At 39.6% G+C, this 19099-nt stretch overlaps 1 protein-coding gene across 3 annotated transcripts in view; it reads left to right on the top strand.

Moving 5' to 3' along the window:
* Positions 1 to 18822, top strand: part of ttc39b (tetratricopeptide repeat domain 39B) — a 39372-nt gene extending 20550 nt beyond the window's left edge. For 2 of the 3 annotated variants that reach the window (XM_028563843.1, XM_028563842.1), the window contains exons 5-19: positions 150 to 220; positions 317 to 384; positions 682 to 746; positions 917 to 1022; positions 3496 to 3561; positions 4851 to 4959; positions 5160 to 5227; positions 5867 to 5926; positions 6675 to 6836; positions 8838 to 8929; positions 12046 to 12166; positions 13958 to 14069; positions 14671 to 14788; positions 15583 to 15699; positions 18037 to 18822. In XM_028563843.1, coding sequence (XP_028419644.1) covers positions 150 to 220; positions 317 to 384; positions 682 to 746; positions 917 to 1022; positions 3496 to 3561; positions 4851 to 4959; positions 5160 to 5227; positions 5867 to 5926; positions 6675 to 6836; positions 8838 to 8929; positions 12046 to 12166; positions 13958 to 14069; positions 14671 to 14788; positions 15583 to 15699; positions 18037 to 18133 — 1432 coding nt within the window. In that variant the 3' untranslated portion in view covers positions 18134 to 18822. The remainder of the gene's footprint in view (positions 1 to 149; positions 221 to 316; positions 385 to 681; positions 747 to 916; positions 1023 to 3495; positions 3562 to 4850; positions 4960 to 5159; positions 5228 to 5866; positions 5927 to 6674; positions 6837 to 8837; positions 8930 to 12045; positions 12167 to 13957; positions 14070 to 14670; positions 14789 to 15582; positions 15700 to 18036) is intronic. The other variant, XR_003690897.1, reaches the window with a different exon arrangement.
* The last annotated feature ends 277 nt before the right edge of the window (positions 18823 to 19099 follow it).

Here is a 19099-nt window from a genome sequence, read left to right as displayed (position 1 = left end):
GAGGGTACATTACTGAAAAAAGTTTGAGAACCACTGCTCTTAGCGATGTGACGCATTTAAATGGCGTTTCGCCTTACATTAGTACGTGACTGTACGACGTGAATATGTGTCTTTATAATCCAACTTCTGAATCCAATCGGTCTCTGCAGGTTCAGGAAGAAGAACTCGGTGGTCGGCTCTCTGTCCAGTCTGATCAGCAAGCAGTCCAAACTGCAGGAAGGTACGTAAACACAAGTCCCGCCCCCCTCTACACAGTTTGATTGACAGCTGAGGTCTGCAGGAAGTGACCGTGCTGCTGTGTTTTGTGTGTTTGCAGAGGAGATGCACGCAGAGATCTGCTACGCTGAGTGTCTGCTGCAGAAAGCCACGCTGACGTTTGTACAGGTCTGTCTGTCTGTCTGTCTGTCTGTCTGTGTCTGTCTGTCTGTGTCTGTCTGTGTCTGTCTGTCTGTCTGTCGGTCTGTCTGTCTGTCTGTCTGTCTGTCCATCAGTCTAAATATCATAATTCGCCTTTGAAACAACACGTTACTGTCTCACCTTGATAAGTTTACGATCATCATCTTTCTCTCTCTCTCTCTCTCTCTCTCTCTCTCTCTCTCTCTCTCTCTCTCTCTCTCTCTCTCTCTCTCTCTCTCTCTCTCTCTCTCTCTCTCTCTCTCTCTCTCTCTGCGTCTCTTCCAGGATGAGAATATGATCAGTTTTATCAAAGGAGGCATCAAGATTCGAACGAGCTACCAAATCTACAAGTGAGTGACTCTTGCAAACCACCAGCGACTCGATTTAAAGAACAGCGCTCGAATAGAGCTCGTGTCTGGATCGAAAAATTTAACGTTTTAAAATTAAAGCTTCAACCTTTGAGTATAAATGAGATCCTGATTCTATCCTTTCCTGATTGGGTCTTTGTTTCGTCCGATAGGGATTGTCAGAACGTGCTGAATGTCAGTCAGGACCTTGCCGCCCAATCAGACGCGTTCAGACAGTTTGAAGGCGGAGTCAAGCTGGGCATCGGATCCTTCAACCTGGTGGGTGTTAATAGAGGTTTCACTGGTTGGTTTTATTCACCCTGGAGTCTCAGACGGGAGGAGATGGATGGATAGATGGATAGATAGATGGATGGATAGATAGATAGATAGATAGATAGATAGATAGATGCATACACAGATGGATGGATGGATAGATGGATGGATGATAGATAAATACATACACAGATAGATACATAGATACATACATACATACATGGATACATGGATGGATGGATACATACACAGATGGATGGATGGATGGATGGATGGATGGATGATAGATACATACACAGATACATAGATGGATGGATGGATGGATGGATAGATATATACACAGATACATGGATGGATGGATGGATAGATACATACACAGATACATAGATGGATGGATGGATGGATAGATACATACACAGATACATGGATGGATGGATGGATAGATACATAGATGGATGGATGGATGGATGGATGGATGGATGATAGATAAATACATACACAGATAGATACATACATACATGGATACATGGATGGATGGATACATACACAGATGGATGGATGATAGATACATACACAGATACATGGATGGATGGATGGATGGATGGATGGATAGATACATACACAGATACATGGATGGATGGATGGATGGATGATAGATGCATACACAGATACATGGATGGATGGATGGATGGATGATAGATACATACACAGATACATAGATGGTTGGATGGATGGATGGATGGATAGATACATACACAGATACATAGATGGATGGATGGATGGATAGATACATACACAGATACATAGATGGATGGATGGATGGATAGATACATACACAGATACATAGACGGATGATAGATAGATAGATAGATAGATAGATAGATAGATAGATAGAACACCTCAAACATGCAGAGAAGGAATGAAAACAATGTACAACATATATACAATTAGAGAATCAAAATGTACAATAAACATACATACAAAGTACGTATATATGAAAAATATAGATACAAATATTTAGCCCAAGTAAACATATCGTGAATAGTTATGCTGGCGAGTGGTACGTTTTCATCAGGCAAAGAAGAATTGAAGCCGGGGCCTACCGATTCTGATTGGTCGTTGTGCACTCAGCTCATTCACAACAAAAGGGTGGATCCCCTACTAATGTTACACAAGCAAGCGATTTGAGATGTACCTATACCAGTATCGGAAAAGTCTGGATACTGCCTAAAGTGCTGGTATCGGTATCGGAAAGTACTGGAGTTTATGCACCGATCCGATGCGTAATTCAGCCCTGAAGAAAATCTACTTTAAAGTATTTTATTTATGTTATTTTATTCTGTTATGACTGACTGTCAAACTGAATAATAAAGAAAGTTCATGTTATTCATGTTTAACAACAATGATAGAAATCCCATCACATCCATACAGGGGTAGTGGTACACAGCTGTTAAAACAATTAAATATAAGACACACTGGTATCAGATCAGTACTCTATGTCGGCCAATACGCAAGTTCAGATATCGGAATCGGTATTGGAAAGGAAAAAATGGTATCGGCACCAGTTGTGCACCAAACATAAAACACAGGAAAGTGTTTTTTAAACTGCAATATACTGACATTCAAAGCAGAATTTGGCAGATTTGCCGACTCTGAGACTCAGAAATTTCCCCAGAAGCAGCAGAGAGAGTTTTAATATTCAGGCTGTGAACAAGGTGTTGTTAAAAAAAATGTAATCATTGTTTTGCTCTATTAGCTAAATTCTGCGATGGCTAAGGAACTCTTTTGATGACTTTTGTAGGGCTTCATGTCAACAAAAATGTGACAGAAAGTGTACAAAAATGTTGGAAAAAGCAACAAATTTAAGAAAAGGTGACAAATGTCTGAGAAAGCCACAAAAAACTCAGAACAAAAACAACAAAAATGAGGAAAAAAGCTACCTAAATAAAAAAAACAAAAAAAAAGTGACATGTGGTAACATAAGCACGTCAATAAACTCTCCATGTCTGGCCCTCGGTGTGATTCTTTTTTTCCAGTGTGGCCCTCTGGGAAAATGAGTTTGACACCCCTGTGTTAAAACAATTAAATATATGACACACTGGTATCAGATCAGTACTCTATATCGGCCGATACGCAAGTTTATGTATCGGAATCGGTATATGAAAGGAAAAAAATGGTATCGGACCATCTCTACGAGCAATGATGGCAAAACAGTCGGTTCAATCTACATGATATTTGGGTTTTATTACATTTTCAATTAGATTAAGTACAAATATTTCATGAAATGATTACACTATTGAGTGTTACAACTCACTTTTGGGTTGTTTTTTTCTGCCAAAATTAGGCATATGTCATCAGCATATTGGCATACATAGACGCAAAGATACACTATGGAGTACACATATGGATTGACCGAAAGTGTCATGATTTAATAGTTAATTTCATTGTGATTTCAGTGCATTCTGTCTCTCTCTTTCAGATGTTGTCCCTCCTCCCTCAGAGGATTTTGAGGTTGTTGGAGGTCATCGGATTCTCAGGAAACAGGGTCAGTACAACGACTTTAAAGTCACCCAAAAATCGGTCTGTTAAGTATGAAAACTCCACCCAAAGGTAGCTGTGCTGGAAGAAGTATTCAGATCCTTTACTTCAGTAAATGTACTAATACCACACTGTAAGATAATCTGTTACAGTAAGGGTCCTGCATTGAAAATGTTACTTCAGTGAAAGTCTGTAAGTATCATCAGGAAAATATAGTTAAAGTATTAAACGTAAAGAAACATCCTCCCATTTTAGAAAGTGTAGAGGATTGATTTTATAAACTACATGTGTTTTGTGTGCAGAAATCTTAATGTGTAAAGTAACTAGTAACTAAAGCTGTAACAGGTGAATGTCGCGGAGTAACTAAAGTAACTAAAGCTGTAACAGATGAATGTTGCGGAGTAACTAAAGTAACTAGTAACTAAAGCTGGAACAGATGAATGTCGCGGAGTAACTAAAGTAACTGGTAACTAAAGCTGTAACAGATGAATGTAGCGGAGTAACTAAAGTAACTAGTAACTAAAGCTTGAACAGATGAATGTCGCGGAGTAACTAAAGTAACTGGTAACTAAAGCTGTAACAGATGAATGTAGTGGAGTAACTAAAGTAACTAGTAACTAAAGCTGTAACAGATGAATGTAGCTGAGTAACTAAAGTAACTAGTAACTAAAGCTGTAACAGATGAATGTAGCTGAGTAACTAAAGTAACTAGTAACTAAAGCTGGAACAGATGAATGTAGCGGAGTAACTAAAGTAACTAGTAACTAAAGCTATAACAGATGAATGTAGCGGAGTAACTAAAGTAACTGGCAACTAAAGCTGTAACAGATGAATGTAGCGGAGTAACTAAAGCTGTAACTAGTAACTAAAGCTGTAACTAGTAACTAAAGTAACAAGTAATTAAAGCTGTAACAGATGATTGTCGCGGAGTAACTAAAGTAACTAGTAACTAAAGCTGGAACAGATGAATGTAGCGGAGTAACTAAAGTAACTAGTAACTTAAGCTGTAACAGATTAATGTAGTGGAGCAAAAAGTCCAATATTTCTCTCTGAAATGTAGCCGAGTAGAAGTAGAAAGTGGCATGAAAAGAAAAGATTCAAGTAAAGTACAAGTACCTCAACATTTGGACTTAAATACATTACTGGTGTAAATGTACTTAGTTACATTCCACCACTGAATCTGAAACTGCTTTAAAATCTGCCTGTCTACCCAGTAGACCTGAGAGGCAGCTGTGAATGTCTGTTTTGTGAAATCTGACAGTGTAACAGTTACTAATCTTCCCTGTCTGTCTGCAGGGGTTTGGTTTGTCTCAGTTGAGAGAGGGAGCATCCAGTCACAGTTTGAGGGCCATCCTCTGCTCCCTGACTCTGCTCTTCTACCGCACATATGTGTCCCTGATACTCGGTAGGAAAAACTCCACACACATTTGCCCTTTTCCATAGATATAGCAGCGCCAAAGTAGTCCAGAGCTGCTCTTTAAATTCTGTTGTTGTTGTATTCCAAATGTGTAGAGTATTAGGTGCCAAATATAGTTTTCATGCTGAGTAAAGGCCTCGTATGATTGACATTAAAGACCTGAAGATAACAGTGTTGTGTTTGATCAGGAACTGGAGAGGGGAACCTGGTGGAGGCTGAAGCTCTGCTGGAGCCGTACCAACAGAAATACCCCAAAGTAGGCCAAGCACACACACAACTACACAACTACACAACTGCTGTACCTGAATATAAAAGTACTGAATAACATAACTGAAATACACAAATAAATACTCTAAACATACACACATATATATATATATATATATATATATATATATATATATATATATATATATATAAAATATGAAATATTCAGCCCAATTATTCATAAAGAAATTTAAACCAACAATACTGGTGTTTGTTTTAAATAAATCTGCAAAAACTCAAAGTTATAGAGTGATCGACTGTTGAAATTTGTTTAAATACAAATTGATTAAAGGTGCCGTAGGTACGATTGTGAAGATCCAGGACAAAGCCCAAAACGGTCTCCTAAGCCCCTCCCCCCACAAGGGAGAATGAATGAGCAGTGATTGACACGCAGTCTGTCACCCCTCCCACGGCCCTGATTGGTGCATCTGAACAGGGAGCGGTGGATTTTTGCAAATTGTACTACAGGCTGTAGGTAGTACCAGAGGAGCCGGATTTATTTGTATTACCTGCTTCATGTAGTTCTACTGGAACATAGGGTCAGTTTCAGCAAGTATGACAGAAAGTTAGTTTTATAAGTCTTACCTACTGCACCTTTAACTTAAAACTGTGTTTTGTTTTCTTTCAGGGCTCGATCATTCTCTTCTACTCTGCTCGCATCTCCACGCTGCGAGGACACTTTGAGAAGGTCTGAAACACAAATTTTTTTCTTTTACTTCTGTCATTGACATAATATATACCTTAACCTCAACCTAAACCTAATTAAACCTTAACCTTGAAACCAAGTCTGAAACCTCAGTCAGAGGTTTTAAGAACCGAGAGCCTTTTTCAGAAAATGTCCACACTTTCCATAACTCTTTGAAGTCTCCATCCTCCAAAAAGTCATAATTTTCTAACAAAGTTAAAACAAATTTCAAAGAGGTTTCCCCCCATGTATATATGTCGTCATTCTCAAACTATTACTGATGTCCAATTTCCCACCAATCGGTCCCAAATCGTCCTAGTTAGAGTAAATGGTGTAAACATTTTCTTTGTAAATCTTTACAATCAATCCCCAAAAGAACCAAGGCAAGCATGCCAACAAGTTTCTACAAAACGTGACATTTTTAGCGTTTAGCTTACTAGCTCGAAGTTTGTTGTTTCCAGAAACAAACCGACTTTTGCAAGGCGAGGGACATCTGGTGCCGGCGATTATTCGATAAATTAATTGTCATCGATCCAGACTAACATTGAATGTTACAGACCAAACACATCCACAGCTGCAGCTCTGTCAGTGAAGCAAAGATGAGACATTCTGATACATTGTTTTAGAATTTTAAGTTTAAATAATTCTCTCGCTCTTTTCCCTTCCTTCACGCGAGTTTTTCTTTCCGTGTTTGCCCTCCGAGGCCCGAGCCACTGGGTGTTAACGTACGAACTGTGTGGTGTGTTTTCAGGCCAGGGCGCGCTACGAGGAGTGCATCAGCAGCCAGCAGGAGTGGAAGCAGATCCACCATCTTTGTTTCTGGGAGCTGATGTGGACTCACTCGTACCAGCAGGAGTGGCAGCAGGCGTACCGCTACGCCGACCTGCTGTGCAAGGAGAGCCGCTGGTCCAAGGTAAACGAGCACCGCAGGGTTTAATTTTGGGAAAGAAAATATCAGTTGTTAGGGTCCAAAAACATTTATCCGAGCAGGTAAAGATAAAGTACCTCCAGGTGTTCCCAGTTGCTTATGTTTAAAGCTGTACTTCATATTGATGAACGTTCGTTACATTCAAGCCATTGCCATTGCCAAATAAGTTGATGTAAGGGTCAATGACCTCTGAGGTGTCCATTGTCAGGTATTAAAGGTATAGTACGTGATGTTTATCCAATTCACTTTTTGTCAACTTCAGTGATTATCTCTTCACTGTCACTTAACTCTCTATTTTCTGTCTGCGCTGAACATGAATCCGGTGTTCAACAAAAAACAAACAGAAATGAGTGCAAGAGGCCTTAAAACACTATTCCAGCCAAGACGTGGGAAGACCGAGCCAAATGACTGCTCACTGCACCTTAAATGGATGATGGTTGCCTTTGCCGAAGTCCATTTATACTGACAATGGAAAGTTTTTTTTCCAAACAATACCTCCCAGGTTATGCCTAAAACCGGGAACAATCATACCCATCCCATACGGTTCTTTTGCAATGCAAACGTTGTTCACTGCTCCAGTAAATAGGACGTGCCTTAGATGCGACTTGCATCCGTAGATATTGTTCTATAGCTATGCTTGCATCGCTTTGCAACGGGAGATATTTATATAGTCCGCTCAACTCAGACAGCTAAGAGCCAGATAGCTAACTTTATGCTAGCATGATTCACTGTCAATGACATTGTGTACAGTTTGCAGTCAGTAATTATAATTTAACAGTATGTTTAACATCAAGACAAGCTAGGTATCAGTCATGTCATTGTCCCCAAAATGGCCTTAAGGCTGATTTATGCTTCTGTGTCGAATCAACGACGTATCCCGGCAGACCCCTCTGCCGTAGCTCGACATGCACCTCCAAAAATGTTTAACTTTGCGTCGAGGTGACGCAGACCATAAGGACTGTGATTGGACAACTGGTCCTGTGTGTTGACACTGGTTGTTTCAAGCAGCCTACTGTGGGGAGTAGCAACATGCTAGTTCACTGACGTAAGCTCTGCAAATAAACTCAGACATATTTTGGTTACAATGACGGGGTTATCTGTTAGTAAAGTGTCTATATGTCAACGTTTTGGAAGTAGCACTTCACCAGCAAGCAGTACTTTGTGGGCAGTTGTGCTAAAGCTTGCTAACATAACATAAACTGGCTGGCAGACACCTCGCAAATAACCTCAGACTTACAGTACAGGCCAAAAGTTTGGACACACCTTCTCATTCAATGCGTTTCCTTTTTATTTTCATGACTATTTACATTGTAGATTCTCACTGAAGGCATCAAAACTATGAATGAACACATATGGAATGATGTACTTAACAAAAAATTGTGAAATAACTGAAAACATGTCTTATATTTTAGATTCCTCAAAGTAGCCACCCTTTGTTTTTTTATTAATAAGGGAAAAACTTCCACTAATTAACCCTGACAAAGCACACCTGTGAAGTGAAAACCATTTCAGGTGACTACCTCATGAAGCTCATTGAGAGAACACCAAGGGTTTGCAGAGTTATCAAAAACAGCAAAGGGTGGCTACTTTGAGGAATCTAAAATATAAGACATGTTTTCAGTTATTTCACACTTTTTTTGTTAAGTACATAATTCCATATGTGTTCATTCATAGTTTTGATGCCTTCAGTGAGAATCTACAATGTAAATAGTCATGAAAATAAAGAAACACATTGAATGAGAAGGTGTGTCCAAACTTTTGGCCACCCCCTAGCGTAATGGCGGTGAAATGCAAATGCAAAGCAACCCTGACACAGAACTCAGAAAGGGTCGCAACGTGGAGTTGACGCAGAAGCATAAAACAGCCTTTAGCTTGAAGTAGCGACCTGAACAGCGAACGTATGTGAGTTCAGAAAATGACTGAGCAGAGAATGATTTAGTTAAGGATTACAAATTAAATCCCGTCTTTGCTTTTGACTGTCTCCAGGCTATCTACGTGTACCAGAAGGCGGCCATCCTCAGTATGATGTCTGAGAAGGATGTGAAGGAGACGGGGGAGGACATCACGGAGCTCTTCAGGTCAGTCTGCCTCGTTAGAACCTTAATACTGTAACCTCGGAAACATCTGGGGTACAAAACAACAAACATCTGGTGTACCAAACAACCAACATCTGGGGTACCAAACAACCAACATCTGGGGTACAAAACAACAAACATCTGGGGTACCAAACAACAAACATCTGGGGTACCAAACAACAAACATCTGGGGTACCAAACAACAAACATCTGGTGTACCAAACAACAAACATCTGGTGTACCAAACAACAAACATCTGGGGTACAAAACAACAAACATCTGGCGTACCAAACAACAAACATCTGGGGTACCAAACAACAAACATCTGGTGTACCAAACAACAAACATCTGGTGTACCAAACAACAAACATCTGGGGTACAAAACAACAAACATCTGGTGTACCAAACAAGAAACATCTGGTGTACCAAACAAGAAACATCTGGTGTACCAAACAAGAAACATCTGGGGTACAAAACAACCAACATCTGGTGTACCAAACAACAAACATCTGGGGTACCAAACAACAAACATCTGGTGTACCAAACAACAAACATCTGGGGTACCAAACAACAAACATCTGGGGTACCAAACAACAAACATCTGGGGTACCAAACAACAAACATCTGGGGTACCAAACAACACACATCTGGGGTACCAAACAACACACATCTGGGGTACCAAACAAAAAACATCTGGTGTACAAAACAACAAACATCTGGTGTACAAAAAAAAAAACATCTGGGGTACAAAACAACAAACATCTGGGGTACCAAACAACAAACATCTGGTGTACCAAACAACAAACATCTGGTGTACCAAACAACAAACATCTGGGGTACAAAACAACAAACATCTGGTGTACCAAACAACCAACATCTGGGGTACAAAACCACATACCGGTCGACAGCCTCCACAGGCAAGCTAACGTTAGTTTAGCTAACAGCTAATTCGGCTAACCTCTAGCTGATTGTAGCGGTGTGCCGTTAGCCTCCACATGCAAGCTAACGTTAGTTTAGCTAACAGCTAAGTCGGCTAACCGCTAGCTGAGACAGCATGTAAACTTTAAAAAACCCTCAAAATAAAACTTGATAATAAACGTTAACATATATAACAGCTGTTAGCTACGTCAGTTCTACTTTACTTGCGCTCATTTAAAATACAATCAATCAATACTGGTCTTTATTGTTATCACTGTAAAGTCTTAATTTAGCTGTAGCCTGCTTTTCCCATTAAGTTTGACTTAATGTTATTTTAGACTGAATCTAGCTGGCAGCTAGTGGTTAGCCAAATTAGCTGTTAGGATGGGTCAAACAAATAGGACTTTCACACAGGAGACGGGGGTTCATGTCCCGTTTGAAAAGAAAAGGAAACAGAGTTGTTTCAACTTTACGGAACAAACGGAGCATTCAGACACATTCAACTCATCATTTGAGAAAACTGGAGACGCAGCCGGTTATCAACTGTCAAGTTATGTATGGTTCACACTTTGGCTCTTTGCCCAAACTTGAAAAAAGGTCTATTCAAGGGACAACTCAAATATCTTCTGACTTTGCCTTTATTTAATTCCAGTTTAGTTTGTTTCAGATTGATTTCAGTTTATACTAGAGGTGTGAATCTTCACTGATCTCCCGATTCGATGACGATTATCATGTCAGCGATTCAATTCGATTCAATATCACGATGCATCACGATGCGTCAAATACATTTTTCTATTAAAGCCGTGTAGGATATTTAATTCATAGCTTTTCGAGCTTCCAAAACCAAACATTCTGCAGTGCTCTAATACTAAATAAATTGGATACATAAAACTATACAGCACTGAGCACATGGCACTTCCTGAATGTGCAAAACATACCAGAATATGTAAACAGAAATGTTGTTAGGCCTACATTAAATTGTAAACAGAAATAATCGATTATGAGCCTGACGATTATCGATGCAGCATCGTCCACGATTCGATTCATTGATTATTTGATTAATTTCAACCCCTCTAGGTCATAGGAACAAGCAGCAGAATAATTACTAATAGGTTGATAACCTTTAAAGGCAAAAACACAAAAAGAAATATGCATTACTTTAAGTAAGGACATTTCAAATTAAATATATAATTTCATTGTAGTCATTGTAACCACATGATGAATAGCATTTGGAATTAAGGAGAAACTTCTCCCAGGGTCACATGGTAACCCTCAGGAAGTGAAGTAACGTCTGATTTGAACCCAAATCACCAACCTTTTATCAACTTAACTAAGTAAGGCCCTGTTTACACGTACATGGTTATTTTGATAAACGTTGACATTAGGGCTGCTCCCTCTTAGTCGATTAGTCGACTATTCGGTCGTTTTGGTCTTAGTCAACTTAGATTTCTTTAGTCGATTAGTCATGTTTTATGCTTTTTTTCATGCTGAATAACTTATGTCCAAGAAACGTACGAGCACATCTCTGGTAAACACAAGAATTAAAGTGGTGCTTTTGCATGACTCTTTGCGGAGAAACTCAAATTTACAGATCTGTCGATTAAATCAACTAATCGATAAGTTGATACGATTGAATGAGTGTTAGTCGACTAAGAATTTCTTCAATCGAGCACAGCCCTAGTTGACATTTCCCTTCGTTTGTGCTCTTCGTTTACACGCAAATGGAGAATTGTCCTCTGAAAACAAGTCTTTTTAAAACCTCCGGCCAGAGTGGAGATTTTGGAAATCTTCGTTTGCATGTTTGCGTGTAAACTGAGACAAATGGAGGTTTAGGGCAGCCGAGAGAGAGAATCAGGAAGTGATTGGTTGCTGTTGTTGCTATTTTCGGGATTCTGATTGGCTAACGTGGGCTTGAGCTTCTCGTTACACTGCCACCTACAGGTGTGGAGTGCTCTTGACGGCATTGACGGCATATATATACACAGGTACGTGTAAACGAACACACTTCTACAAACGTAGACGTTCTAAATTTCCGGTTATGAAAATAGCTGGCCACGTGTAAACGTAGTCTAATTTTTCACAACGTTAACGACTCATAACATAATATGGTTAAACATCTTCCGATCCTATATTTTATGACTTGTTTCATAAGTATATAAGTACAATACCAAGTGTATTTGTGTGTGTATTTGTGTGTACAGGCAGGTGGAGGGGCTAAAACAGCGCCTGGCAGGCAAGTCTATCCCGACGGAGAAATTTGCAGTGAGGAAGTCCAGACGCTACAAGGCTGCCAACCCCATCCCACTGGTCGTCCCCGCACTGGTAAACTCACACACATTTCTGCCATCAATACATCTACACACATCTGTGGAATCAGCTACACACGTTTATTATGTACTTAAAGCGCCCATATTATGCTCATTTTCAGGTTCGTAATTGTATTTTAAGGTTGTACCAGAATAGGTTTACATGGTTTAATTTTCAAAAAACACCATATTTTTGTTGTACTGCACATTGCTGCAGCTCCTCTTTTCATTTTGTCTCTGTTTTAGCTACAGATTGAGACAACTTTTCTTCTGTACTATCTTTGATTGCACTCGCACATGCTTGGTAGCTTAGATCGTAGATCTTGTCAGCTAAACTCCATAGACAGTAAAAGAAAGGCTGTTTCTCCAACTTCAGTCAGTTCCAAGGCAGGATCAGCTGGGAGACTTCTTCTAAACCAGGGCGCACATGGAAGTAGTTCTTTTGTAGATTATGGTGAACTTGTGTGTGTTGTAGCAGTGCTTTGCCATCGAGAATGAGGTAGCATGCTAACGGTTGCGGTTAGGCAGCTTGTTTCGGCTAGTGACGTAGAAAGTCGTGCAGATTTTGAACAGCTCACCTGGAGACTGAAGGCAGGACACATTCAGAAACCGTATCTCTCTCAGAACAGCATGGATGGATTTTATTCAACGTTTGTATGCGTGTGGAAGCACCAGAGTCACAAAATAACACCCCAAATCCCAGAAAAAGGGATTTTTTTTCATAATATGGGCACTTTAAGTCAAGGATGTCGAAAAGGAGTCTTTAAATGATCAGCTATAAGTCTGTCAGAAAACTTTGATTGGCTGTAGTTTAATGTAACAGAATTGTGTCCACACTTGGACACTTTTTGGCTAACATTTTTATCATGATATCTGTTCAAATACTAATATAAATTATCTTGTAATGTTTTCAGTTAATTTAATGGTGTCAAACTAAAGTGTAAATTCTTGCCTTTCTTAGAGAATATCATTTTAACATTTACTTTAGCTTTGTCTTCATAAGAGCCGGCAAAAGGAAGCTAATACCCATGAATATTAAATAATATTATAGTAAATTTCTACGTACAGTACAGGCCAAAAGTTTGGACACACTTTCTCATTCAATGCGTTTCTTTTTTATTTTTATGACCATTTACATTGTAGATTCTCACTGAAGGCATCAAAACTATGAATAAACACATATGGAATTATGTAATTAACAAAAAAGTGTGAAATAACTGAAAACATGTCTTATATTTTAGATTCCTCAAAGTAGTCACCCTTTGCTTTTTTATTAATAAGGGAAGAAATTCCACTAATTAACCCTGACAAAGCACACCTGTGAAGTGGAAACCATTTCAGGTGACTACCTCATGAAGCTCATTGAGAGAACACCTAAGTGTTCAGTGTAGCAGAGCTATCAAAAAAAGCAAAGGGTGGCTACTTTGAGGAATCTAAAATATAAGACATGTTTTCAGTTATTTCACACTTTTTTGTTAATTACATAATTCCATATGTGTTTATTCATAGTTTTGATGCCTTCAGTGAGAATCTACAATGTAAATGGTCATGAAAATAAAGAAACACATTGAATGAGAAGGTATGTCCAAACTTTTGGCCTGTACTGCACATGTATGAAAATTCCCACATAGATTCTTAGATGTGATTAAATTAATTGTATTTGCAGTTTGGGGGAGATCGACCATAAAAAGCATCGTGAAAAGACCGGAAACGGCGCCAGTCCAGACATGGCAGATAGGTGCGAACGGTGTCCTAACACGGATACGCTTACGTTAATATTTGTTGACTCGATTTTCTGTCTCGGCAGGAAATGATGTACGTTTGGAACGGTTTCACCATTGTCGGGAAGAGAGCCGACAGCACCGAGGCCCTGCTGGTAACGATAGAGAAGGCTGAGGAACAGCTTCGCAACGATCCCAGTAAGTTCTAAAATAACACAGCTGCTACTTTTTAATACCAATAATGTTCTTTTACCCTTTTCGTACCAAAATTAGCATGTATTTGCAGGTTTTTTTAACGTGGAAAAAACAGCTAGAAATCCGTTCCCATTGCCAGGAGACTGGTTCGCCTTTCTGGTTTTGCGTCACGTTCTATGTCAAAAATGCCCCGTAAACAGTAAAAGCAGAATATAGGCCAGTGACATTGTTACACAATGTTAAGGTGTGATTAGCCTCACACAGCATTCCTAGCTAGGAAAAAAGTGCTCTGATTCATTGCGATTTCTTTAAAAAAAAGAAACGGTGACCATCCACGTTATTTCTTTTTGACAGTATGTTTTTTTTTTCTAAAATGGGTCAAATTTGACCCAAGGACAACAGGAGGGTTAAGAAAGCTCAGCGTTTGCTTTTCTTCCTCAGCTCAGAAGTTAATAAATTAAATTATAAGATTAATGGACAACGTATCAAATAAGTTTTTTGTAAATTAAATATCTCCATCTTAAACAGTCGTGATAGGCCTTTTCTTTTCCCGGGCTATTGCTCAGATCCAACCAAAATAACATAACTTGTGTGTCTCACTCAGACCCATCAGAGTTTCATCCAGATGACAGCTGCCTGGTCCAGATGTTGAAGGGCCTCTGTCTGAAACACCTGGGCAGGTTATTGCAGGCCGAGCTCTGCTTCACACAGGTCCTGTCCAGGTAACAACACACTTAAAGACACTTAGTGTCGCTGTCTGTCTTCTGAAAAGTGTGAGAGAGATACAATACACTGTCTATCTGTGTGTAAGTGTGCTTTGATTAATTGGTTGAAATTGATTTCAAACAAGTAAAAGAAAACAGAAAATAATATTTTGTGGTGGTGATGGCGCAGTGCATATGACTCATGGCTTTCGTGTAGGAGACCCGGGTTTGATTCCCACTGTGGTACATCAACCAATGTGTCCTTCAGCAAGACACTTAACCCCTAGTTGCTCCAGAGGCGTGTTACCTCCGACAAATGTAACAATTGGAAGTTGCTTTGGATAAAAGCATCAGTTAAAATGACATGTAATGTAATAATATTTAATTTAAATAGCATAGCATAGCATTGTTACATAATAACAAACTTCCTCTGTCAACATTTATTTCTCATATATTTATATCTATTGTAAATTATAATTTCTTGCATATTCATTTATTTTACTCAAAAATACTCATTGATGTATAGCCTGACGTGGTCATATTCAGATTCTAGTCACATAATATATCCTAGCAGAAAGTTGAAAAATGTTCCATTTATTTCACACAAGTTGCTGCAATTTCATCGCATAAAATTGGATTAATATCCCGCATATTCAATCGCATTTTTTAAGAAAACGTGCTGCATCATCAAGGCTTTTTGCCCCAAACAATCACAAAAAACACTCTGCCTTTTTCTGGAAGGACTAAACATCCTTCCTGGACCCTGTGAGAATCATTTCCTTATATTATTTTGTATTTCTCCTATATTTCAGTGAGAGTCGCATTAGATATGATCACTACTTGATTCCCTTCACTCTTTACGAGTTGGGTCTGCTATATAAAGAACAGGGAGACTTCACCAAGGCCACCGCATACATCGAAAATGCCAAGTAAGTTCTCTGTATACGTACATGTATGAATTGTACCTCTAAATAACTGCATAGCTTTATACACCGATTTACTTTTCACATGCCTTTAAACTCTTCTACATGTTTATTAAAGCTCTATATACTTTTATATATCTCTACACACTTTCATATGTCTCTACACACTTTCATCTTTCATATATCTCATACTTTCATATATCTCCATACACTTTCATATATCTCTATATACTTTCATATATCTCTATATACTTTCAAATATCTCTACATACTTTCATATATCTATATACTTTCTTTTATCTCTACACTTTCATATTTCTCTATATACTTTCATATATACTTTCATATATCTCTATATACTTTCACATATCTGTATATACTTTCATATATCTCCTATATACTTTCATATATCTCTATATACTTTCATATCTCTATATACTTTCATATATCTCTACATACTCTCATATATTTTCATAGATCTCTATATACTTTCATATATCCCTATATGTTTTTATATATCTCCTATATACTTTCATATATCTTCATATATCTCTATATACTTTCATATATCCCTATATGTTTTTATATATCTCCTATATACTTTCATATATCTTCATATATCTCTATATACTTTCATATATCTCTATATACTTTCATATATCTCTATATACTTTCATATATCTTTATATCCCTTTTTATATGGCGCCTGTTTATGTTCACATGCCTTTTATACACTTTCATATACCTGTAGTAACCTCTGTTTCTGTTGTGAAATATGATATATTTGGTATTTTCGCCAAAGGGAGAATTACAAGCATAACTTCAAGTCACCAAACAGCCTCGACTGGTCTTTAAAGTTCACAGCTACACAGACAGGAATGACTGTTATGTACAGATGAAGTCAGGCCCTTTTTAGTCTGGTGTTAAAAGGTTTTCATTTGAAAGAGCTACTAAACCTCGACTGAGTACATTTATTAACTAAAGAAACTTTGTTTGTGGACAAAAAAATGCAGCAAGTGCAACATTTATATTTATTTATTTAAAGGGATACACCACCGTTTGTTGAAATAGGGCTTATCGTGGGGTCTCCCCCTAGCTGTAGATAGGTGGGGTCTCCCCTAGCTGTAGATAGGTGGGGTCTCCTCTGACTGTAGATAGGTGGGGTCTCCTCTAGCTGTAGATAGGTGGGGTCTCCCCTAGCTGTAGATAGGTGGGGTCTCCTCTGGCTGTAGATAGGTGGGGTCTCCTCTAGCTGTAGATAGGTGGGGTCTCCCCTAGCTGTAGATAGGTGGGGTCTCCTCTAGCTGTAGATAGGTGGGGTCTCCCTAGCTGTAGATAGGTGGGGTCTCCCTAGCTGTAGATAGGTGGGGTCTCCCCTAGCTGTAGATAGGTGGGGTCTCCTCTAGCTGTAGATCGGTGGGGTCTCCCCTAGCTGTAGATAGGTGGGGTCTCCCCTAGCTGTAGATAGGTGGGGTCTCCCCTAGCTTTCGATAGGTGGGGTCTCCTCTAGCTGTATATAGGTGGGGTCTCCTCTAGCTGTAGATAGGTGGGGTCTCCTCTGGCTGTAGATAGGTGGGGTCTCCTCTAGCTGTAGATAGGTGGGGTCTCCCCTAGCTGTAGATAGGTGGGGTCTCCTCTAGCTGTAGATAGGTGGGGTCTCCTCTAGCTGTAGATAGGTGGGGTCTCTCCTAGCTGTAGATAGGTGGGGTCTCCCCTAGCTGTAGATAGGTGGGGTCTCCTCTAGCTGTAGATAGGTGGGGTCTCCCCTAGCTGTAGATAGGTGGGGTCTCCTCTAGCTGTAGATCGGTGGGGTCTCCCCTAGCTGTAGATAGGTGGGGTCTCCCCTAGCTTTCGATAGGTGGGGTCTCCTCTAGCTGTATATAGGTGGGGTCTCCTCTAGCTGTAGATAGGTGGGGTCTCCTCTAGCTGTAGATAGGTGGGGTCTCCCCTAGCTGTAGATAGGTGGGGTCTCCTCTAGCTGTAGATAGGTGGGGTCTCCTCTAGCTGTAGATAGGTGGGGTCTCCCCTAGCTGTAGATAGGTGGGGTCTCCTCTAGCTGTAGATAGGTGGGTCAACGCATTTTTTGTGCATGCATTGTTTTAACGGCAGCGCCGGCGCTAGTTAGCTTAGCGTAGTGAATGGAATCCTATGTTGCCGGTTAGCATGTTGTGAGTAAAAGTGAGCCAACAAAAAATGAAAAAAACAACCTAATTACTTTCACTGAGACAAAAAAATGTGTTGGCCCACCTATCTACAGCCAGGGGAGACCATGATAAGCCCTATTTCAACAAACGTTGGTGTATCCCTTTAAGATTCTAAAAGATTGATTGTGTTCTCCGTCAGGGCGAATTACAAGGACTACTCCATGGAGTCCAGACTGCACTTCAGGATCCACGCGGCCCTCAGCAGCCTCAAAGGATCACCCGGTGGCACCCCATAATACTCGGAAACGACTCAGACTGCAGCTGGAAACAACGGCGTGTGAATCATGAATCCAGGGGTTGAAAGAACCAGCCCTGTATGAAGAAGCTTAGGTGTGTCTGTGTTGATGACACACTGGCTCTCCTCTTATTCTCCATTGCTTGCAAACTTATATTGTATTTTATGTTTTTTTCTTATTTATTGTTTTGTATTGTGTGGAAAGATAAGATTATTTACTTCTCAAACAGGCTCGGGCTTCCCGGCAGCGTCTGCCAGCTAATACTGAGATTTGATGTGTAGATGCATCGCCATGGTTCAACGCCAATTGTCAAGTTAATCGACACACTAATAGTTAAAGGGTCATTTTGTGGGGTGGGTTTCAACCTATCTTTTCCCATGCATTTGTGTCTAAATGACTGATGTGAAAAAGACTCTTTGAAACTGGTTCAGTATTGAGGGAGAACGCTGTAACCAGCAGCAGTGAACCGGGCTGCAACGTAACCCTACAGGACAATTGTTAGCGTCAGTGAGCATCCACTAAAAGTTCTGTTTGTTGCCGCTAACGGACTCCGATTATTATTCTAAGTGTCTGACAACATTATGGAAAGGATCCGACAGTGATAGACCTTTTAGTAAAGAGTAAGATCGTTTTAGTTTAACATGAAACAGCCCTGAAATCACCATCACCAAACTCCACCAGACTCCGTGTAAATAATCACGATTTTTAGCGTGAATAGAGCCAGCATATCTCCACATGTAAATGGTTGAATTAAGGGTTTATTTCCGCCAAACCAGAGTGGTGAATGTTGGAACAGTGGAAAGATGAACCAAGACGGCTTTTGGTAGTTTTATTTTGTTTCTGTCGGCTTTGAGTGAAATGTGTTTTACCATGATTATAATGATTGTTTTTGTAAATGGAGTCTAGGGCTGTTGAGCGATTGCCCACTAACGTTACATTGCAGCTTGTTTCTTGCTTAATACCGGA

This window comes from Perca flavescens, chromosome 19 (genome assembly GCF_004354835.1).
Source record: "Perca flavescens isolate YP-PL-M2 chromosome 19, PFLA_1.0, whole genome shotgun sequence".
Lineage (NCBI taxonomy): Eukaryota > Metazoa > Chordata > Actinopteri > Perciformes > Percidae > Perca > Perca flavescens.
The sequence above is the reverse complement of the archived record's forward strand: the minus strand, read 5'-3'. Positions and strand labels throughout refer to the sequence as shown.